General features: G+C 39.1%; 1 protein-coding gene across 1 annotated transcript in view; it reads right to left on the bottom strand.

Moving 5' to 3' along the window:
* The window catches only part of ZC3H8 (zinc finger CCCH-type containing 8), a 29,728-nt gene that overhangs the window by 2,181 nt on the left and 2,667 nt on the right, over positions 1-24,880 (bottom strand). Inside the window, exons 2-10 of the mRNA XM_079792635.1 lie at positions 22,178-22,262; positions 18,250-18,481; positions 16,975-17,108; positions 13,305-13,536; positions 11,722-11,852; positions 9,606-9,728; positions 9,085-9,196; positions 7,820-7,929; positions 6,411-6,462 (exon numbers count right to left, since the gene is read on the bottom strand). Coding sequence (XP_079648761.1) covers positions 6,433-6,462; positions 7,820-7,929; positions 9,085-9,196; positions 9,606-9,728; positions 11,722-11,852; positions 13,305-13,536; positions 16,975-17,108; positions 18,250-18,481; positions 22,178-22,262 — 1,189 coding nt within the window. The 3' untranslated portion in view covers positions 6,411-6,432. The remainder of the gene's footprint in view (positions 1-6,410; positions 6,463-7,819; positions 7,930-9,084; positions 9,197-9,605; positions 9,729-11,721; positions 11,853-13,304; positions 13,537-16,974; positions 17,109-18,249; positions 18,482-22,177; positions 22,263-24,880) is intronic.

Here is a 24,880-nt window from a genome sequence, read left to right as displayed (position 1 = left end):
AGGAGGAAACCAAGGGGAGCAGAGTGGAGCAAAGGGCAGCAGGAACTAAAAGTAGGCTGAGATGGCGAGACTACAGAGAACGTAAAACCAGGCAGACAAGCAGATCCCGACTTAGGGCATTACACAGTGGAGGCGCAGCTGAAGCAGTGCACTGGGAAATCTGCCCTCTAAGGAAAAGAAAGTGGAAATAGAGGCAGATCGGTTGGAAAGGGCTGCAATAATACAACTATAAGAAAAGCTAGAAATTATGTGATGGTCAAATGAATATTAAAAATATATGCAAGGGTAAAAAATATGGTGATAGATGGAGATCTGACTTTGGGTGTTAAACACACAATGCAATATAGAGATGATGTATTATAGGGTTGTACACCTGAAACCTACATAATTTTATTAACCAATGTCACCTCATTAAATTTAATTTAAAAATAATAAAAGTATTAGAAAAAAATTTAAATAAATTAAGTTTTCTGTAAAACAAACAAACAAATAAATAAATGCAAACAAATTTCCAGTTGCAATGCAGAATCTGAAACCACATCAAGGAATGATCTACACTGTTACATGAAAATACATTAGTCTGTATTGCAGGTTGGATGGGTGTTTTGCCCATGCATAACTTTGTAATGTCATGCATTGTTTATCTGGAAAATGTTAGTTTACTAATTTATGCAGATCTTTCAAATGTTCTACTATATAGTATTTTAAAAATCACATTCTTTAATATTACCAACCAACTTCACCAAAAGAATGTTTATATACAGAAAAGCTTGCAAAAGTTTAGAGGCAGATAAAATGTTCTGAAATTGTCCTTTGTGCTCAAAAGCCAGAATTTTACCATTGAAAACAAGTATTTTCAGTTGTTTTCCTTGAAGTGACAGGGTCACTCCATTCATTTGTGTAAAAGTGCCTGCCAAACCGCCACATCTGAAGAAACCAGTTGGCCCCCACAGTTGTTCTTTGAAGTAGAGAGTATTCATAAAGACATGCAGTTGATTCAGCTTGAACTCAGATAATAGCACGAGTGCTCTTCCTCAAAATACCACTTAGTGTGTAAATGTAAATATGTGATAATATCTTTCCATTTTGCTAGACATGATAATGAAAGACAAGCACTCAAGAACTGAAGTTTTGCCGAAACCGGTTTGGCTCAGTGGATAGAGCGTCGGCCTGCGGACTCAAGGGTCCCAGGTTCGATTCCGGTCAAGGGCATGTACCTTGGTTGCGGGCACATCCCCAGTAGGGGGTGTGCAAAGAGGCAGCTGATCGATGTTTCTCTCTCATCAATGTTTCTAACTCTCTATCCCTCTCTCTTCCTCTCTGTAAAAAAATGAATAAAATATATTTTTTTAAAAAAAGAACTGAAGTTTAATAGCATGAATACTTTTTACTGCCTCATCAAGGGCATTCATAAATGAAACTGGAGCCCAATGCAGATGTTTCCAGAGAACCTTCTTCAACTTTTAGAAACTAGACAGTCCCATTGGACATTTCTAGTGGAAATGCCTCTACTGTTTGCCCATTAAGTACGATGCTGACTTTCTTATAAGTGTAAGATTATATCATGTTAAGAAAACATCCATCCAATGATCTCATATGTAGAAAATTTACTTAAAGATTCCACAGAAAAGTTAGAATAAACAAATTCAACAAAATAGTAGAATACACAGTCAACAAACAAATATCTGTAACATTTCTATACAATGATGGTAAACAATTTGAAAAGGAAATTAAGAAAATAATTCCATTTACTATATCTCAAAAGAATTAAAATACTTAGGAATTAACTTGACCAAAAGGGGAAAAGCTGTACAGTGAAAACTCTGAAACATTGCTGAAGGAATTTAAAGAAGAAAGAAATAATGGAAAGACCCCCATGTTCATTAGTTAAAAGACTTAATATTATTAAGTTGTCAATACTATACAGTGACCTACAGATTCAATGCAATCCCTACCAAAATCAAAATGACTTTTTTTTTTTACAGAGAGAGAGAGAAATCCACCCTAAAATTTGTATGAAATCTTAAGGGGTCCCAATTAACCAAAACAAAGTTGAAAAAGAACAAAGACTAATGGAATAGAATACAGAGCCTAGAAATAAATTTTAGCATATTTCAACAAGAAGCCAAGATCATTCAATGAGGAAAGAACAGTGCTTTCAACAAATGGTGCTGGGAAAACTGGATATCCATATGCAAAACAATGAGTTTTGGCCCTTACCTAATATCATATACAAAATTAACAAAAAATGGATCAAAGACCTAAACATAAGAGCTAGAGCTACAAAACTCTTAAAGAAAACATAGGATAAAAGCTTAATGACACTGGATTGACAGTGATTTCTTAAATAGGACACCAAAGGCACAAAAAGTAAAAACAAACAAATTGGTCTTCATAAAAATTTTAAAATCTTATGCATCAAAGGACACTATCAACAGAGTGAAGAGGCAACCCACAGAATGGGAGAAAATATTTGCAAATGATATACTGTATATCATAAGTGATTAATATCCAGAATATAGAGAATTCCTAAAACTTAACTATAAAAACAAACACTCAATTCAAAAATGGGCAAAAAACTTCAATAGTCATTTCTCTGAAGAAGATAAACACATGGCCAATAAGCACATGAAAAGATGCTCAACATCACTGATCATTAAGGAAATGCAATTCAAAACTACAAGATACCACCTCACCAAAAAAACAAACAACAACAAAATAAGTGTTGATGTGGATGTGGAGAAAATGGAATCCTATGTATTCTTGCTGGGAATGTAAACTGGTACAGCTGGTGGGGAAAACAGTATGGTGGTTCCTCAAAAAAATTAAAAATAGAATTACCATATGATCTAGCAATTCTACTTCTGGGTATATATTCAGAATTGAAAATATGATTTCAAAAAGATATTTGTATACCCATGTCCATAACAGTATTATTCACAATAGTTAAAACATGAAAGAAACTCAAGTGACCATCAACAGATGAATGGATAAAATGTGGTATATACATACAATGGAATATTATTCAGCCTTACCATTAAATAAATGATTAGCTGCACTTCTTCCTTTCTCCCTATAGCCATAGCCACACTCTTTTTTTGTATAATATGGCAGTTCCTCCCACACAGAAAGAAAGTATAAAAAAAAGAATGTACTTCCTACTCCTTGACTTTGGACTTGGACATGTGACTGACTTTGGCCAATGGTTGTATGTAAATATGATGCAAACAGGACCTCTTGAGCTGCTAGGAAAAGAACATGCCCAGCCAGCCTACTGGTCCCAGGAAGACAAATGTGGGGCAGAGCCATCTCAGTGGACCTGCTACATAAGTACAGCCAACCCAACCATCTGCAGCTGCAGGAAAAATAAATTTTTATTTTTACCTGGTATGGAGAGTTTGTGGTAGTTTGTTAAACATCATTATTGTGGCAAATGTTGACTGATATAATTTCAGTTCAAGGAATCTACACTAATAAAAGAGAAAGATGCAAATTGGCCATACCTCTGCAATGCCCACCAGCCAATCAGGAGTGAGTATGCAAATTAACCCAACAAAGATGATGAGTTAATTTGCATACACGGGCACCAAGCAGCCTGGGTCCCAGGAACATCCTCAGGACCCAGACCACTCCAAGACTGTATGTCCACATGTAGGCCCTGAGCGGCCAGGGTCCCAGAACGCCAGGAGTGGCCTACAGGCGCCAGCACCAAGTGGTCCCCGGGATGAGCAGCCTGGGGCGCCAAGCAGGCTGGGTCCCGGGACAAGCGGCCGGGGGCGCCAAGTGCAAACAGGCACGGGGCGGGGCAGGGTGCTTGCGAGTGTGCATGCGCCAAGCAGCCTGGGTCCATGCCCCCAGCCTGGCAGACACAGCAAACGCAGGGCCACCGGACTTGGGGGTGTGCCCCCGGCAGCTGGGGACACGCCCCTAGCCCAGTTGACACAACGCAGAGGATCCTCTGGGCATGGACTGCAGAGGAAATACCTTTTTTTCTTTTTTTTAAAAAAATATGTTTTATTGATTTTTTACAGGGAAGAGGGGAGAGGGATAGACTGTCAGAAACATTGATGAGAGAGAAACATCGATCAGCTGCCTCCTGCACACTCCCCACTGGGGATGTGCCCCAACCAAGGTACATGCCCTTAACAGGAATCAAACCTGGGACCCTTCAGTCTGCAGGCTGAGGCTCTATACACTGAGCCAAACCAGTTCGAGCGTAAACACCTTTTCTGACTGCTCATTGGCTAAGCTCCCTGTACACCGCCACTAGCAGTGTTCTTGGTAACTTGGGTAATAAGAATCCAAGAAGGTGATCTATGGTTTTTTCACCACACTCCTGGAGGAAAAAACGAAGGTCTGCTGCTGGAGGGGCTAAGAAATGTCATATCCTGCCCTAGTCAGTTTGGCTCAGTGGATAGAGTCTCAGCCTGCCGACTGCAGGGTCTAGGTTCAATTCTGATCAAGGGCATATACCTAGGTTACAGGCTTCTCCCTGGCTGGGCCCAAGTCAAGGCTCATGCAGGAGGCAACCAATCAAAGTGTCCCTCTCACACTGATGTTTCTCTCTGTCTCTCCCTCTCTCTCTTTTCCACACTCTCTAAAAATCAATGGAAACATATCCTCAGGTGAGGATTAAAAAAAAAAAAAAGAAATGTCATATCCTATGAAAGACACATCTTGAAAATGCCTAAAGAAAGTTGTCATTTTTTCATGGTGAAGGGACTGGAGTCTGTGTTGATGAAAACACCTTGGTGGCTGGCAGTGGCTGCAGCCGCGGGGTGATGGAGCTGTCACCTTCCTCTGATCCGCCCAGTTGCCTCCCGCAGAGGGAGGCCAGACTGCGGCACATGGAGAGCGGGCCTAAGCTGTCAGTAGGACATCCCCTGAGGGCTCCCAGTCTGTGAGAGGAGGCAGGCTGGGCTAAGGGACCTCCCCCAAGTGCACGAATTTTGTGCACCAGGCCCCTAGTTAAAATATAAAGGTAAAAAGTAAAACTTCAAAAAATATTCAAGTATTTTAAACCTTCATGATTGGGAAGGATTTCTTAAATAAGATACAAAACACAAAACATACCATAAGAAAAAAATTGCCAAAGTAAGTTATTCTGCTCATTGAGATATCTCAAAAAAAGTGAAAAGACATCCCACAAAATGGAAAAAGACCTGCCATGCATACCTCACAAAGGATTATACCAGGAATATATAAAACCAATTTATAGAGGACAATCAGTCCAATAAGCAAAAGACATTAACAGGCATTCCACCAAAGGAGACACTCAAAAACCAGTAAACATCAGAAAGAATGTAAACTTCATGAAAATAGAGCTATGGGCTCTAGCCAGTTTGGCTCAGTGGAGAGAGCATCAGCCTGGGGACTGAGGGGGCCTGGTTTCAATTATGGTCAAGGACATATGCCTGTGTGGCAGGCTCGATCCACAGTAGGGAGCGTGCAGGAGGCAGCCGATCAATGATTCTCTCTCATCATTGATGTTTCTATCTTTCTCTCCCTCTCCCTTCCTCTCTGAAATCAATAAAAATATATTAAAAATAAGTACATAAAATAAAGCTATGGACACCATTTTCCCACCTACTATATTGGTAAAAAAATAGTAAAGTCTTAATAAAACCAAGTATTGTTGGCAAGTGGATCAACAACTCTTTAAGAATTGGTGAGAGTATAAACTGTTACAAGCACTTTACAGAAGACTGGTATCATCTTAAATATTAAGATGATGCAACAATTCTATTCCTTAGTATACACCCAGGATAACTCACACACTTTTATATCACGAGACATGAACATGATTATTTGTAGTAACAGTTTGTATTTAAAAAACTGAAAATAACCTCAGTGTCCATCAATAGAAAAACTAAATAAACTATAACATATTCAATGATTGAAATACTATGTAGGAGTAAAAGTGAATGAATGACAGTTGCATGCGTCTACATAAATCTTAGGATAACGTTGAGTGAAACAGCAAGTTACCAATTAATACAGAGGATGATAGTGTTTAAATAAAACACAAGCACAACTAAATATACTATTTAGTGAACCATGTACCTTTGGTAAATTTATAAAGAAACAGAGGAAGAAAATAAAAATATAAAAGATAGTGACAAACCCAGGGGAGAAAGCAGGTCCATGGAGACCCATAATATACAGCGTAATACTCTTTAACAGCTGATTTCTGTTACGTTTTAAAAATAAACACTGCCTTTATAATTTTTCAAGGCGTGCGTACATTTTTTGGGACACCCTATATACCTATGCATATGTACCAAATATTTTATAATTTTTTTAGTGGGGGAGGAAAGAGAAAATTACTTCTATTTGAGAAAAAGTCCTATTTCCATGCCAACTTCTAGAGATGTTTCAGAAAAAAAAAATGTATTAAATCCTAATTTTACCTTATTTTAATGTTTTTTATCTTCATGATGACTTCTTTTCAGTTTCTAAAGCCTAATATGAAAAAAACAATCATTTTTATGCATATCACATATAACATAATACTCGTAATTTTTCTCATGATCCAATAATATTCATCCTAGTAATCATCTAATATTGACTGTAAGAGAAACTGAAAAACAAATTTTATATGTCATTTTACCACACGTATTTCATACTAATAAGCAAACAAATATATGGTATGACTTCTAATTCTAGAGTAACCCTTCAGATTTTACAATCTAAAAATATCTAAAAACTGGAGGCCTGGTGCATTAAATTTGTGCACGGGGTGGGGGGGTGTCCCTCAGCTCGGCCTGCACCCTCTCCAATCCATGATCCCTCTCGAAATCCAAAACCACTCCTAACTGCTCACCTGTCTGTCTGCCTGATGCCTCTAACTGCTCCTCTGCCAGCCTGATGGCCCTAATTGCTCTCCCCTGACAGCCTGATCCCCCTAACTGCTCTCCCCTCCTGGCCTGATCCCCCTAACTGCTCTCCCCTGCCGGCCTGATCACCCTAACTGCCTATCTGCTCTCCCCTCCTGGCCTGATCGCTTTAACTGCCTATTTGCTCTCCCCTCCTGGCATGATCCCCCTAACTGCCTATCTGTTCTCCCTTCCTCTCCGTGCCCTTCAGATCCCTGGAGCAGGCAAGCTGAGAGCTCTCCGCTGTAGCCCCGCCCCCGTCCTGATTGGTTGTTACATGATGGCATCCCAGCCGATTTGCATATTCCTTGATTATTAGTATAGATAAGCACCTTTGAGTTTCTAACATTTGCATGTGCTCAGAACAACTCCTGTCACAATATGGTATGGCTTGGTTTTAAAATAATCTTTTGTTTTCACTTATATGTCAATTTAATTTTACAGACTTGCTCCAAATAAAACATGGGAAATGATAGAATATAATGACTATTATTTTTCAATTATCCTTTTTCACAGACTGAAAGAATATTTAAAGAAAAGGCTTGAAATAGCTAGTATATTCTGTGATGTGACTCTAAAATGTTTATAAACCAATCAATGATCCTTAACTTTCCTTCCAAGAGTGTAATAGGAATACCTTTCTCCTATTTGCTGTTTCCTTTCTTAGCTTAGCTATTAACATTTCTAATTGCATTCAAGGTTCTAAGAATACTCAAATTTATAACAGCAACGAGTGTAAATTTTCCTGTAAGCTACAAGGACAAATATAAAAATGAATAATACTCTAAGCTGAAGTAAATTCTTAGATTATTAGTGCTAATATATGCCATTTGCTAAGCTATGAGGCATGTTCCTTCAAGAACAACAGCTTTTCAAATTTTCACCCTTAGTTGAAACATATTCTTTAAAAAACAACAACAAAATATGACTAAAACTGTACTTACTTTAGCCAACAGTTCCTGTGTTTCAGCAGTGAGAGGAGCATGGGAAAACTTGCAGCACTCGCCCTGATAGCATTTTGCTCCTGTGTGGTAAAACTTGCAAGGATATTCATGTATCCCAAATGTTAAGGGAGAGAACAATCTTAATCCAACTAAACCAATTTGTTATTCACTTAATGACTTTATTTTTCCTACTTAAAGAACCTTCTGACTAGCAGAAACATCAAATTCCCCATGTAAAATTCCCCATTTAAGACAATAAATTATTAGTTGGGCTACATGAAAAAAATCTAAATTTAGGATAATTATATAAATCAAGTTTATTAGCTATCACAGGACATTTTCTGCTTCATACCCACTCTTCTAATAGACAACAGATATGTTTCATTGATACAAGAAAGAGGTGTGGCTCTAGCCCGTTAGCTCAATTGGTTAGAGCATCATCCTGACACACCTAGGTTACGGGTTTGATCCCTAGTCAGAGCACATTCAAGAATCAGCCTGTGAATGCATAAATAAATGGAACAACAAATCGATGTTTTTCTATCTTCTCTCACTCTCTCCTCCCCTCTCTCCTTAAAATCAATAAAATTTAAAAAGAAAAGAGATGTGTATTTTAAATACACTGAGAAGTGTGATTATTTTTAATAACATTATTTTGGGGTAGAGAAATTAAAGTCAATGACAATGGTATGTCTTAACAAATCTGAATCCTTCATGTATAAGAATCAATTTATACAATGTCAACATTGTTTCCCAGGAAAAGAATCTCAAGTCAGCATTTGTGATTTCCTGTACTGAATGACTAAAAGTAACCAAAGATGCTATTACCTTAAAATGTTCATGTTTTTACAACATGTCTGTACCCTGTGCTCTGAAGTGAGGGTTAGCTTCAAATCAAGGAACAGTTATTCCCTACAGAATACAAAATATACAGAAACAAGCATTCCCAAATAATGCAGTCCTGCCTCTTGTTAGATTCAGTGAGTGAATGTCACAACAGAAATTCTCACAAAGTCTTTCCGGACTTAAACAGGTCTCACAAACCTACTATACTTCATCTGAGAGACTTTCTAAGGAATCCTTCTTTTCTTACATGAAATAAAAAAATCTGTATACAACTGAATCACTTCAATACTGAGTTGGGCTTAGATAATACAGCTTCGCCATAGCTAAGACACTGGTTCCATTAAAAACTGTACATATTTTAAATGTTCACATAAGTATTTATGAAGAGTAAAGTTATAAAATCTTGTAATAAAGGATATTATGCAAATACAGACAGTTTTCACCTTTGGTGCAATATCCTTGTACATAAAATTTACACATTTCCTTTTTCTTCTCTATCTCTGCATCGTGATCAAATTTACACTCGTCTCCCTGGGCCAAAGAAGGAACAAGGAAAAGAAATTATTTCTCACAGTTAACTCATTACAATTCCTACTAAACTTCAGATAAACAAATAATTTCAGAAGAAAATAGAAGCCGTATGGTCCAATTCTTAATGAGTTATCATATTTATCTACTTAAAATTTTAAGGCCTAACGTCTACGGCCATACCACCCTGAACGCGCCTGATCTAAAATTTTAAGGCCTAAACATTTGTAATACAAAACATTTTTTTTTAAATTACTTTTCTTAAACTTAAAAGAGTATTTCAGTAAAATTTTCTAAGTGAACCTTTTCCAGAAGGAAACAGGAATGCTTTTAATAGAAATAAGAGTCAATCTTAGTACATTTTTGCCACACCTTCCATTTTAGTATATTTTTGCTTACACATTTTTTGTACCTTAATACATTTCCTTTCAAGGTAATATTTACAAACTTGCTTTCCCTTTCGGTTCACTGTGTGTTGATTGATGAACCCCTGATTCATTTGAATGTGCTGCTGCTTCTCTTTAGGGTTACCATCCTTTGAAAACAAAAACAAAAAACTAAATGTGAAAAACAGAAAATGAAATCTCTTATTCCATTGCAAATTATTTTAAAACACATACAAAACATTAGAAAGTGATTTTTCTAAATTGACCTTAACATATAAGACCTGGACTTTTGTACACCAGTTGAAAAATGAATGTTTTGCCAGTTTCAACAGCATTCTATCATTCAACATTAGTATTTATACAATTTGAATATTTTATTGTTCTTTGCCCTTACTTTTTTAAATGAATAAAAAAATAAATAAAAGTGCTACTACTTGTGATAGAAAGCGAAGTCTAAGAACAAGGCTCTTTATTTTTATTTTTTATAATATTTTTTATTGATTTCAGAGAGGAAGGGAGAAGGAGAAACAGTAACATCAATGATGAGAAAGAAACATTGATCGGCTGCCTCCTGTACACCCCCTACTGGGGATCGGGCTCACAACATGGGCATGTGCCCTGACCAGGAATCAAGCCTTGACCTCCTGGTTCATAGGTCGATGCTCAACCAGTGAGCCACACCAGTCAGGCAAGAACAAGGTTCTTTAGAACAATGGAGACAAAACTGGAAATCATAAAAACTGAAAGCAGTGTAATGTTTCATTTCAATGAGATGCTCTCTGGGTGTGAGCTAAGTATACTAACCAACTCAAATGAACAAATGTAGCCCAACCTGAGTGGCTCATTTGGTTAAGTGTTGGCCTGTGCACCAAAAGGTCTGAGGTCAAGGCACATACCTGGGTTGAGACTGTGATCCTCAGGGAGCATAAGGAAGCTAACCGATCGGTTAGTGTTTCTCTCTCTCTCCCTTCCTTTCTCTAAGCATGTCCTCAGGTGAGGATAAAAAAAAAAGAACAAATGTAACTAGAACTAGAACTATCCCCTCAAAGACGGTGATAAAGGTATAAAAACAAAAGGGGATCTCGTAACACATTTTAGCTCTTTAGAAGCATAAACCACTATTAGTGTGTTAACTTGTAATACAGCTACTACTTCTGCACATCAATTTCTGAATAGTTTGGGAAATACAAAGAAGGAAGCTGGCTGTACATAAAATTTACTGTTTATATGTCTGCTTCATAATAATGTCAAATTTCCACTGAGCACTATCAAATAAATATGTCTTATAAATATGTCAGTTTAAATCTCTGGTTCTCTTTGGTTATGTTGTTAAATTGTAACATATATACTTAGATTGTTTCTCATATAGAATAGCTATCAGCTTTGGATGAATAACCTTGTAAGTCAATGTGAACCAAATAAAAGCAAATACTTCTTGGGGGAGGAGGGTCAAAACACAAAGTGCCAGCGCTGGTCTGGCCCTGGGTGACCATGGCACTCACCTGAACCCTAGGCCTGATTCCTCTTTTGTAAAATATGGGGGCAGAGCAAGATTGTATGTAAATATACAATTTAGTATTTCTAGTGATTTGGCACATGTCCCTGTGGCCAAACCTGATAAAAATGGTTGCCACCAGTTTAGAAACCCTCAGAAGCCAAGTCCAGAATAATCACTTATTGTCCCACCCTGATTACATGTACAGAACTTCTACAAGCAAAATCAAACTAAGAGGAGGGTAGGGGTGAGTGGTAAGGCCAATGCTTGGATATATTCATTTTTAATATCTAGAGGGAGTCAAGACCCAGTAGACCAGGGATTGCAACAGCAGAAACTTTATGACTCTGTGGCCTTTGAAATATGCTCATGATTATTGTATTTTCTCCCTGTTACCCGTCTGTCTGTCCATATACACTGACAGCACAACACTCAAAAATCAAGTCAATGTAAACAAATAAAGGAAATACTGATGTGCATGTATGCGTGGAAACGGTGCAGCACGAGGGCTTAAAGGGGGTGCTGGAAGCTCCTGTGTGAGTAAGAACATGTATCCCACTGTGGTCAGAGATTTCACCACTGATAACCCTCATTTTGTGACTTGACACTGAGCGTAAGGCAGAAATGGTCCTTGTACCTATCCCTACCTGTTCCTTGTACCTGTTCCTCAATGAGGCATTTGATCCCTTGTCTGCAGTGCCAGGCCATTTCCGCTTCATTTTCTTCTGTTTACCATTCTTATGGGCAGCTTTAAAGTTTTTATTGCTTTGTTTAACATCTGAAAACAGGAAATTAATTTTAATGATGATATAAAAGTACAAATAGCAGCCCTGGCTGGTGTGGCTCAGTTGGTTGAAACGTCGCCCAGTACACCAAAGAGTCTCAGGTTTGATTCCTAGTCAGGGCACATAGCTACATTGCAGGTTCGGTCCCCGGTCTAGCCACAAGCAAGATCCTTCTGAAGTGTTCAGGTTAGGAGGAATCTAATTAGGAACTGCCATATAACAGTAACAGTAAAACTATAACAGTAAAACTTTCAAATGTTTAAACTGACTGTGTAGATTCCTATCAGATTTTTCACGGAAAACATTTCATATAGATTAAACTCATCTATGACCTGTATTAAACAGAAAAGCATTTTAAGGGGGGAGGCAGTAAATGAGGATCAAGTATTGCATTTATACAATGATACTGTAATAACTATGTATGGGGCCAGATGGGTACTGGACTTATAACTGACTAATCACTAAGCTGTACACCTGAAACTAAGATATGTAAAAGGATATATACGTGAAATTAGTCTGACACACCACCATCCCTGACATTGAGTCAATTCATCTTCAGATGATAGCAATACAAACAGGTATATCTTGTCCCTTTTACACGCAGAGGCTGGGATTTAGCATTCTCCCCTTCAAAGTAGTCATGGCCTCTGATAACCCTCCTGAACTCCCGGCTCCTCCTACAAACTCAGTGAGCATTGTACAATGAGTGGTCAGGTGTTGAAGGGTGTCTCACATCTGGAGTTAAGATCCATATAAACAATCATCTTATCATAATACTAGTAGCCCATTTGCAGGAAGAATCCTGCAAGCAGCCGCTGCTGCCTGCCCCGCTCCGCCCCGCCCCGCCCCGCCCCGCCCGGGCTTTCCCTTTGGCAGCCACCTTGCTTTCCACTTTTCCTCTCTCTTCCTTCTAAGTTGTCTTCAGTCTTCACTCCTCCCTCCCTCAGCGTATGCAAATTACCCTCCATCTTTGTTGGGTAATTTGCATACTCGCCCTGATTGGCTGGTGGGCGTGGCTAGGGTGTAGCAAAGGTGTGGTCAATTTGCATATTACTGTTTTATTAGGTAGTATGCAGGAGAACCCCCACCGCCCAAGTCATGGACAAAGTGATTGTTCCTCTAGATAGACTTTATTTATTTTTTATTTATTTACTTTTTAAAAAACATGATTATTTTTATTTTATTTATTTATTTTTTAATATATTTTATTGATTTTTTCACAGAGAGGAAGGAAGAGGGATAGAGAGTTAGAAACATCGATGAGAGAGAAACATCGATCAGCTGCCTCCCGCACACCCCCCCTGGGGATGTGCCCACAACCAAGGTACATGCCCTTGACCGGAATTGAACCTGGGACCTTTTGGTCCGCAGGCTGACGCTCTATCCACTGAGCCAAACCAGCTTCGGCTAGATAGACTTTAAATGATAAAATGTTTTATCTTTACCTTTCTGTGTACACATTGCTTCCTCTTTCTTCAAGGATTCTTTATGAGACAATAAGGACTGAGCAGCATTTGCCATTTCTTTGGCTCGGATATACTGTTGAAGCTCTTTAGCAAAAGTATCTTCTGGTTCCTCATTGCAGATATTATCAGTGTATATATCATAGTCCTTACTTCTTGATTTTCTATGTAGCAAATTCTTTGGTGATGCTGTAGAGTTTCCAAAGTGCCTAAACTAAGTAAAAATTAAAATTTCAATTTAAAAATCCTAGCATGATTCAAAACCCATGAAGAAACAATGACTGGCCATGAACTGATCATTGCTGAGGTTAGGTGATGGATACATGGGGGATCGTATACTATTCTTTCCACTCTCAGGTATTTGAAATTTCCCAGAGTTAAAAAACAAACAAAAACAAAACAAAAAAACAACAACAAATACCCAGCATGACACAGCCATCCTTAAAGATAATTTGAGGGAAGATTCTGAATTTTGTATACTCCATGTACTCTGCTGAATTAACAGAGTAAATCCCCAAATCTTAACTTTTTGATTTAAAAAAAAAAATTGCCCAGCTGCTGTGGCTCAGTGTTTGAACAATGAACCAGGAGGTCAGGGTTCGATTCTTGGTCAGGGCACATGCCTGGGTTGCAGGCTCGATCCCCAGTAGGAGGCATACAGGAGGCAGCTGATCAATGATTCTCTCTCATCATTTCTATCTCTCTCTCTCTCTCTTCCTCTCTGAAATCAATAAAAATATATATATTTTTTTTAAAAGCAGAGAATTCTTATATTAAAAAGTTACAGTATTATAGTTTACATTTTATTTCTCCCTTGATATTGACTATACTTTCAAATGGTTTAATTCAGTGACTTACGATTTCATAAAAGTAAATTGTAATGGCCTAATTAAAAATGCGCTACACTAACATTTATCATAGCTACCAAAGCCTATTCTTTTTCCAATTTAAAGGTTTGCCAACTGTAAGCCTAGAAAATGAATTTGCTTCTGCTTGAAGAATCCAAACCAACTGAGAAAGTTTCCTAACCTGACAAGGGCTTTGCTGCACACTTTCTCTTCATTACACCAGACAAGACTACCAACCAATCCAACAGTCTTCAGGCCACCAAGTTCTTCATTTCCACATCCTCAAGAAAGAGCACCCTTTTCCAACTAACACCATACAAAAAACTTATAAACAGAACTTCTGGTCAGAAATTGGCAAACATTGGCCTGGCTTCCTGTTTTTGTAAATAAAGTTTTGCTGGAACACAGGCACACCCATTCATTTATCATCTATAATCTATGGCTGCTTAGTTGTGGCAGAGACAATATGGCTCACAAAGTCAAAAAGATGCACTATCTGGTCCGTTATAAAAAAGTTGGCTGACTCTTGTAATGATTGTGTTTACCTTGGTTCTGTTCTTTAACTTTTATTTAGAGAATGAAAAAATCATTCAATCTACCATAGCTCCCAAGTTCAGCTTAGTCAAACACACAGAGATAAAATTCCATTCAGTGTATGTGAATCAATATTACAATAATCCAAATGAGTGACTAAATGCTCCCTTTGCACAAAACATGCAGGCCTACAGTACTGCAGCAGACCCTTTTATTGCAAGTAATAACATATTTGATTTTCTTGTATTAAAGAAAAAGATGAGATGACTTAGCAGTGTAAATAAAACCAGGACAATGGCAATGGTAATGGCCCAATTAAAAATGCACTACACTAAGATATATCATAGCTACCAAAGCCTATCCTTGTTCCCATAATTCACAGCGTTGGTGACAGAGGAAGTTGCAGTCATGACGACAAAAAGAAAGACCTGCCCGGTTCTCTTTAATCAGGTTAACTTTACTTTCAGGAATGCTTTTCTCACTGCTGCTGGAGCTGTTCTGAAACGACAGCTGCAAACATAGGTACCCACTGTAGCAGAAGCCCAGGGCTGGCAGCTGCCCGTGGAGAGCTTATTTTAGTTATATTAGAGATGAGTATTACTAGTTGATATGATTCTTTTCAGAGGGCAATGAAATAACACAAAATACAAATGATTGCCTTTATACTTTTCTTCACAACTAGCTATAAACTCACTGCTTTGATGTTTGTTGTTCTCTATATAATACAAACACGACAGTACAACTTTATTTTCCCCTTTTTGTAAAGGAGTTTAATTAAAGCAGTTTTAAGTAAAAAATTTTCCTGCTTTTGATTCAGGATGGTTTACTAAACTAGTATGGCTTCCTGACATTCCACAGAAATAAAGTACAGAAGGAGGGCATGAGGTACATTCATCAGTAATTGAGAGAATTCAACAGGTTCTTGGCAGATTTCTGATAAACAAAAAGCAAGTTCTAAGCTGGAGGCTGGACTTAGGTTGAGGGTAAGAAATGAGGCCGTAACTGAGGACGAATTAAAATTCTACATGGAAACAAACAAAGTTATTATAACAAATTCTCTCTGCCCACCTCTCATCAGAACACAATCAAAAAGAAGTTTACCCTGGGCAAAAAGAGAGGGCTGTTCTCCAAAGAAATTGAATAAAATGCCTGATAAAAGCCAAGACGCCTTAGGTGGGTAATAAGACCTCAGAGTAAGTCCTCCACATTCTGGCATTTGGGAACACCTCAGTGCACCATACATTTCAGTGACAGTTATAACTTGACTAGAGGTCTGGTACATGAAATTCGTGCATGAGGTGGGGAGTGGAGGGTCCCTCAGCCCAGCCTGCACCCTCTCACAATCCAGGACTGCTGGGTCCTAACTGCTCACCTGCCTGCCTGCCTGATCGCCCCAACCACTCTGCCTGCCTGCCTGATCACCCTTAACTGCTCACCTGCCTGCCTGAGGGCCCCTAACCACTCGCCTGTCTGCCTGATCCTCCCTAACTGCTCGCCTCCCTGCCTGATCACCCCTAATTGATCCCCTGCCTGCCTGATCACCCCTAACCACCTCTGCCTGCCTGCCTGATCACCCCTAACTGCTCCCCTGCCGGCCTGATTGCCCCCTAACTGCTCTCCCATGTCAGCCTGATTGCCCCTAACTGCTCTCCCCTGCTGGTCTGATCGCCCCTAACCGCCTCTGCCTCGGCCCCTGCCACCATGGCTTAGTCTGGAAGGACGTCTAGAACAATGTCTGGTCTAATTAGCATATTACCCCTTTATTAGTATAGACAATTTAGTATTTCTAGTAATTTAGCACATGTCCCTGTGGCCAAACCTGCTAAAAATGGTTGCCACCAGTTTAGAAGCCCTCAGAAAGGCTGAGTCCAGAGGAGTCACTTATGGTACCACCCTGATTACATGTACAGAACTTCTACAAGCAAAATCAAACAAGACCCAGTAGCCCAGGGATTACAACTGCAGAAACTTTATAAGACTCTGTGGCCTTTGAAATATGCTCATGATTATTGTATTTTCTCCCTGTTACCCGTCTGTCTGTCCATATACACTGACAGCACAACACGCAAAAATCAAGTCAATGTAAACAAATAAAGGGAATACTGATGTGCATGTATGCATGGCAACGGTACAGCACCAGGGCTTAAAGGGGGTGCTGGCAGCTCCTGTGTGAGCAAGAATGTGTAGCCCACTGCGGTCAGAGATTTCACCACTGATAACCCTCATTTTGTGACTTGACACTGAGCGTAAGGCAGAAATGGTCCTTGTACCTGTCCCTGTGAGCCACCGTTCCTCAGTGATGCATTTGATCCCTTGTCTGCAGTGCCAGGCCATTTCCGCTTCATTTTCTTCTGTATACCATTCTTATGGGCAGCTTTAAAGTTTTTATTGCTTTGTTTAACATCTGAAAACAGGAAATTAATTTTAATGATGATAAAGTACAAATAGCAGCCCTGGCTGGTGTGGCTCAGTTGGTTGAAACGTCGCCCAGTACACCAAAGAGTCTCAGGTTTGATTCCTAGTCAGGGCACATAGCTACATTGCAGGTTCAGTCCCCGGTCTAGCCACAAGCCAGATCCTTCTGAAGTGTTCAGGGTAGGAGGAATCTAATTAGGAACTGCCATATAACAGTAACAGTAAAACTTTCAAATGTTTAAACTGACTGTGTAGATTCCTATCAGAGAACAATTCATATAGATTAAACTCATCTCTGACCCGTATTAAACAGAAAAGCATTTTAAGGGGGGAGGCAGTAAATGAGGATCAATTATTGCATTTATACAATGATACTGTAATAACTATGTACGGGGCCAGATGGGTACTGGACTTATTTATATAACTCACCTTGTAGTTATATAACTGACTAATCACTAAGTTGTACACCTGAAACTAAGATATGTAAAAGGATATATATATGAAATTAGTCTGACACACCACCATCCCTGACATTGAGTCAATTCATCTTCAGATGATAGCAATACAAACAGGTATATCTTGTCCCTTTTACATGCAGAGGCTGGGATTTAGCATTTTCCCTCCCTTTCAAAGTAGTCATGGCCTCTGATAACCCTGAACTCCCAGCTCCTGCAAACTCAGTGAGCATTGTACACTGAGTGATCAGGTATTGAAGGGTGTCTCACATCTGGAGTAAAGATCCATATAAATGATGATCTATATATATATAAAAGGCTACTATGCAAAGTGTCCCCTCGGGAGTTGGACTAGGCGACTGGGAGTTCAATCGCTCGCTATGACGTGCACTGACCACCAGGGGGAGGCGCAGACCATGGCGGACAACTAGCAGTCAGCAGTGGCGGGGTGCTGAGGGAGCGAGGGAATGAGGAGGCCGAGAGGTTGGAGGCAGGGAGGTGGAGAACCTGATCAGCCCTGATCATGGAACAGGCCTAGGGAACCTACCCGTGCACAAATTTCATGCACTGGGCCTCTAGTCTTATAAAATGCAGGAGATCCCCCACCCCCCAAGTAATGGACAAAGTGATTGCTCCTCTAGATAGACTTTAAATGATAAAATGTTTTATCTTTACCTTTCTGTGTACACATTGCTTCCTCTTTCTTCAAGGATTCTTTATGAGACAATAAGGACTGAGCAGCATTTGCCATTTCTTTGGCTTGTATATACTGTTGAAGCTCTTTAGCAAAATTATCTTCTGGTTCCTGATTGCAGATATTATCAGTGTATACATCATAGTCCTTATTTCTTGATTTTCTATGTAGCAAATTCTCTGGTGAGGTTGTAGAGTTTCCAAAGTGCCTAAACTAAGTAAAAATTAAAATTTCAATTTGAAAATTTTAGCATGATTCAAGACCATGTGGTTATAAAGAAGAAACAATAACTGGCCATAAACTGATCATTGCTGAGGTTAGGTGATGGATACATGGGGGATCATATACTATTCTTTCCACTCTCAGGTATTTGAAATTTTCCAGAATTAAAAAAAAACACAAAAAAACCAGTATGACACAGCCATCCTTAAAGATAATTTGAGGGAAGATTCTGAATTTTGTATACTCCTTGTACTCTGCTGAATTAACAGAGTAAATCCCCAAATCTTAATTTTTGATTTAAAAAAAATTGCCTGGCTGCTGTGGCTCATTGGTTGAGCATTAAACCAGGAGGTCAGGGTTCAATTCTTGGTCAGGGCACATGCCTGAATTGCAGGCTCAATGCTCAGTAGGGGTAGCGATCAATGATTCTCTCTCATCATTTCTCTCTCTCTCTCTCTCTCTCTCTCTCTCTTCCTCTCTGAAATCAATAAAAATATTTATTTTTAAAAAGAAACAGAGAATTCTTGTATTAAAAAAATACAGTATTATAGTTTACATTTTATTTCTCCCATGATATTGACTATACTTTCAAATGGTTTAATTCAGTGACTCATGATTTCATAAAAGTAAATTTTAATAGCCCAATTAAAAATGCACTACACTAAGATATATCATAGCTACCAAAGCCTATTCTTTTTCCAATTTAAAGGTTTGCCAACCGTAAGCCTAGAAAAGTCTACCAACAGATCTAGTTATGTTCAAATAATGGAACATTATGCAGCTAAGAAAACAAGCAAGCATGTACACACCATAACATCTATGAATCTTATAATGTTGAGAAAAAGAACATCCATGGCGCTATTTTATTTCTATAAAGTACAAAAATGGGCAAGAACAAACTGTATTCTTGTGGATGGCAGCATTAGTAAAACTGTAAAGAAGAGCAAGGAAGTGATTAGTACGTAAGTTACGACTGTATTTCTAGGAAGAAACAAGGAGGATGGCTGAGAAGGGAGGCACCAGAGGCTCTGATGGTAATGATCTTTCTTGACTTCCAATGTGCTGTCCTGGGTGCTCTCTTTTTAATCAGCTGTGATACATTCACATTCTACACACTTGTGAGTAAAGAGCCTGGGCTAAAGCAAGCCTCCTTAGGAATAATATAAGTGTCCATCTTCTCATAGTACTGTTTCTTGGAAATCACTTAAAATAACCCTGGAATGTTGTACCTGCCTATCTACTGTATAGTGTTATACATGGATTAGAGGACTTTAAATGGGCATGAAGTAGTGGGCCCAAATGACTAAAATAATAGAAAAAAATTATAGGAAATCCAAGCTGTAATTTCTCCCTGTCAATCTTGGCCCTCGTCTATAGCAGGGCAAAAGAAGTCATATACTTGGGTAGCTGAGTCTTCCTGAGGAGCTGAAGATGCTGTACCTGCTATATTTTCTGTCTTATATCCTTGTACAAACCTAAGTATAAGAGTATTGCAGGGACATAAACAAATGTCACACAGAATCTTAGAACTCATCAAAACAGTTTGTAAAAATATCTTAAAGCAATTTCCATCATGGTTGATGATTAACATTTTGAAAAGCTTTATTCATTCAATGTGAAACATAGCCCAAGACAATGTCTGCACTTCTGTGATCTTGTCAAAAAGAATAATATCCTTGAAAAAAAAAAAAAGAGTATCGCAGTATAGTCTATTTGTGTCTGTGAGTCTCATTGCCAATTAAAACCCATTCTTTTGTAATGTGCTAAAATTAATAATTAAAAAAAGAAGTTCAAAAGAGAAAAAAGAGGCAAAAGAAGAGCAGATATTGGCTTTGTTACTGGTTGTGTCCCCCCAAATTCTTACGTTGAACTCCTAACCCTCAGTACCTTAGATTACAGGGGTCCTCAAACTTTTTAAACAGGGGGCCAGTTCACTGTCCCTCAGACCATTGGAGGGCCGGACTATAGTTTAAAAAAAAACTATGAACAAATTCCTATGCACACTGCACATATCTTATTTTGAAGTAAAAAACAAAACGGCATGTGGCCCGCGGGCCGTAGTTTGAGGATGCCTGCCTTAGAATGTGACTCTTTTTTTTTTTTTTTTTTTTGGAAAAAGGGCATTGTATGTATAATTAAAATGAGGTATTAGAGTGGGCTCTAATCCTTTAAAACCAGTGTCCTTAAGAAAAGGGGAAATTTAGACACAGACATGCACACAGGGAGAACGCCAAACAGGTAGGTAAAGATCAAGGTGATGCTCTGGAAGCCAAGCCAAGGAAACCAAAGATGCCAGCAAACCACCAGAAGTTATGGGAAAGGCCTGAAACAGATTCCCTTTCACAGCCGACACTTTGATCTCAGACTTTTAGACTCCAGAAGCATGAGTCAACAAACTTCCACTTTTTAAGTTACCCAGTTTGTAATACTTTTTAAAAATTCTCACCTGAGAATCTTTTTCATTTATTTTAGAGAGAGAGGAAAGGAGAGGGAGAGAGAGAAACATCGATAGGTTGCCTCACATACAGGCCCAGACCGGGGATTAAACCTGCAACCTGAGTATGTGCACTGACTGGGATTCAAACTCATGACCCTTCGATGCACAGGATGACACTCTAACCATTGAGAACACCAGTCAGGTACTTTGTTATGGCAGTCCTAGCAAATGAATACAAGCTTTACGCTTTAAATCACTAAGGTTAGTTACATTAGCAATTCGATATCCTTAAAATTTATATCTAATTTAAGAAGAAAACTTTGAAACACTTGACAACTCATTTCAGAAATAGGGAAAACAAAAATAAATACAATGCACTAAAAATAGTTCATGTTAAATGACAAAGCCCTTAAGGATAAATTTTTTTAAAAGTGTAACTGGGTTTGATGTAAGTAACTGTGTCTCAAATGCTAACTAAAATGAAACAAACAGGATCCCTAAAAAGTTTCTCATATCCATTACAGTAAAACCTCAATATAGCAGACTAATTCAGGTGAGTGGGTGTCTGTTAAAGCTGAAAGTCCGTTATATAATAAAGTATGTTTTACGAATTTGTATATTAAATAATTGACAATTAATTTACCTGTTTTTATTTATACACATTCTACAATTAAAATTAAGTATGAAAAGTTTAATTTCACAGAAAAGTATTACTGTAATTTTAAATTTATTAAATGTGTGCATTCACCAGTTACCATGAGCAAACAAATGCACATGGCTAGGTGTGGCTTAGTGCACATGGGAACATCCCACAGCATGAGTTAATACCATTGCAGAAAGTGACACCACTCAAAAACAGAACCAATTATATGTGCGATAAGGTGTGATCACATTCTAATCATTGGCCAAACATTGGCTACAAGCAGTGACTCTTGGATTTAAATATGTAAACTATAGTTGTAGATATGTAATGTTTATTTACGTTGGCAAAATTACTACAGTATGTTTTCCAACATATAGCCTATTTGCTAAAATTTGTTTAAAATAAGAGTTAATTAATAAAAACAATAACCAGTTGATTTAATTATAAGCAAATCTTGGTTAAAACATTTAAAAATTAACAGGATATTAATTTTCACATGACATACGGACCAGAAATTTTGTCCATTAAATCCAAAGACTGTTAAATCAAGGTCTGCAAAATCGAAGGTTTACTGTGCTGTTTTATCAATATGCCAACTTAATCTTACTTTTTTGGGCATATGCTCACATTCCACTTTTATTTTCTCTTCTTGTGTTTCTTCAACTTCTGTATCATCTACTTCATCATCGATTCTGTAGCAAAAATATGAAATAACACAAGAGAATTTTTTTCAACCTGAAAAGCGTTCATCCCACAGCATTAAAATCCATGGCTTTGGCTTATCTTCAACTTCCCTCAAAGAAATTCCAAATTTAAATTCTACTCCACCTACCCTTCTTTCCAGAGAATTATGTACAAAATTATTATGAGTAGTAAATGACAACATGTTTATGAGTAAAAAATAAAGCTGAAATTTTAGATTATATAACCTTGAACATTAGCTCAAATATTAGCAGGTTTTTAATTTATCCATTCATTCTCATTCAATTCATTCAACAAATGCTGAGTATCTACCATACTCAGCATATAGGCTCTGGGCCTTAAATCCTAGGATACAACAATGAATAAAATAGACCTTGTCCCTGCCTTCTGAGAACTTTCTATCTGTTTGGAAGAGAGAAGGAAATCAATTTCAATATGGTGTGGGTAAATACAGGTATATATATGAAGGACACAATCTAGATTTAGGTGCCAGAGGCTTTCTGAACCTAAAAGACATGAAAGAGCAAACAAAGAGGAATGAATGCAAGGGAGAAGAGTATTTCAGGTAGAATTCAGGGTGCCTTCCCAGGTCAGGAGAGCCCAAACTTATATTCAAGTGGAAGGTGAAAAAGAAAAGTTGTTTTCACATTCACAAGGACTGAGAAGCTGGAATGCATGCACACCATCAAGTAAAGTTATTTGAGGGTATTTCAGCAAAACTAAAAATGAACCCAAGAAAGATAAAGACAGGAAATACAAAAAAACTGGTGAACAGAGAAGCCAGTAAAATCCTATGTAATAAAGAGGTAATATGCAAATTAACCCTCACGCCCTCACAAGATGGCTGCCTACGACCAGGCCGGCAGGGGGGTTAGTGAGGGACAACCAAACGACTGAAGAAGCAGACTGTGTGTGGCAACCAGGCTGGCAGGGGGGCAGTGAGGGGTGACCAGGCCAGTGGGGGGGGGCGGTTAGGGGCGACTGGACCAGCGAGGGGGTGGGGGGTGCAGTTGGGGACAACCAGGCCAGCAGGGGGGACAGTTGGGGGCAATTAGGCTGGCAGGGGGGCAGTGAGGGGCGACTAGGCTGGTGGGGAGGCGGGGCACAGTTGGGGGCAACCAGGCTGCCAGCAGAGGGGGGCAATTGGGGGCAACCAGGCCAGCGGGGGGGGGGGGGGGGGGGCGCGGCAGTTAGGGGCAACCAGGTCGGCAGGGGGGGCAGTTAGGGGCCACCAGGCAGGCAGGTGAGTGATTAGGAGCCAGCGGTCCAGGATTGTGAGAAGGATGTCCGACTGCCGGTTTAGGCCCGATCCTAGGGATCGGGCCTAAACCGGCAGTCAGACATCCCCCAAGGGGTCCCGGATTGGAGAGGGTGCAGGCTGGACTGAAGAGAGACCCCTCCCCCCCCCCCCCCCCCGTGTACAAATTTCGTGCACCGGGTCTCTAGTTCATAAATAAAGAGAAATAATAGTTGATGGTATAGACATGGGGCATTAAACACAATTTTGTCTCAGAAAGTAGTGACTACTGAATAAAGCTTCAAATGTGTGTTACATGCTAGATAAAGGCAAGGACTAGGCAATCTGTACATACTCAGAGCAACATGTTACAAGAATGTGAATAGTGGCTTTGTGCTTCTTTTCAAGTTACAGGAATTCAGGCTTCACAGCTATACCCAATCCAACAGTTTACCACTGATCTATCTCCATTCAGAGCTTCAGAATTACACCCATCAGATAAGCTACCATGTTTTGAGCCTTTTACAGAAGCAAGAGCCAATAAATCAAATCCTGTGTATCTTTATTGTTTTAGTTTTCAGTAATGAATCACGGGGAGCAGGAAGTAATCTATCCTTGGGCAGAATAGTGATAATAGCAACTACAGCAGCAGTGAACACTTGCATTATGATTACTCTGTGCCTGGACACTGTCCCATACACATTATCACAACCCTATAATGTACATACTACTGCTTAAAAGGCCGTTTTACAGATGAGAGAACTGAATTACAGAAAGCTTATGCAACTTGCCACAAACCTAGTAAATGGTGGAACTAAGATTGGAATGCTGGCAGGCAGAGCCAACTCCCTATTTACCATATCTACCTGGTGTCTACTAGACTAACCTTAATATATCCAAAACTGAACTTCTGCTATCTTAAACTGCAAGTCCAACCTTTTAATGATACCGCCCCAAAACCTTGATGTTGTCCTTGACTCCTCTTATGTCCCTCCTCCAAACCATGAAGACATGCAGTTTATCTTCAACATTTTATTTATAGTTGACCACTCTTACCACTAATACTATGATGCAAGCTCTTGCCGCCCTACATTCTACTCTCAACACAAGCGGAAAAACCCTACTAAACTGTTACTCCCTGCTGAAAACCCTCCAATGGCCTCTTATCTTATGTAGGGTAGAAGCCAAAGTCCTTATTATGGCACCTACAAGTCCCTACATGATCTGCCTCCCCCATCCTACCCAATACCACTCAAGTCTGACTACTCTTACTCTACTCCAATTGTCATTCTGGCCACTTTGTTCCCACCACCCAATCACACCAAGCTCCTACACTTCAGGACCTTTATATGGAACATTCTCCAGCTAGAT

This window comes from Cnephaeus nilssonii, assembly GCF_951640355.1.
Source record: "Cnephaeus nilssonii genome assembly, chromosome: 15".
NCBI classification, from domain to species: domain Eukaryota; kingdom Metazoa; phylum Chordata; class Mammalia; order Chiroptera; family Vespertilionidae; genus Cnephaeus; species Cnephaeus nilssonii.
Note: the sequence above shows the minus strand (reverse complement) of the source record. Positions and strands in the feature narration are given on the sequence as shown.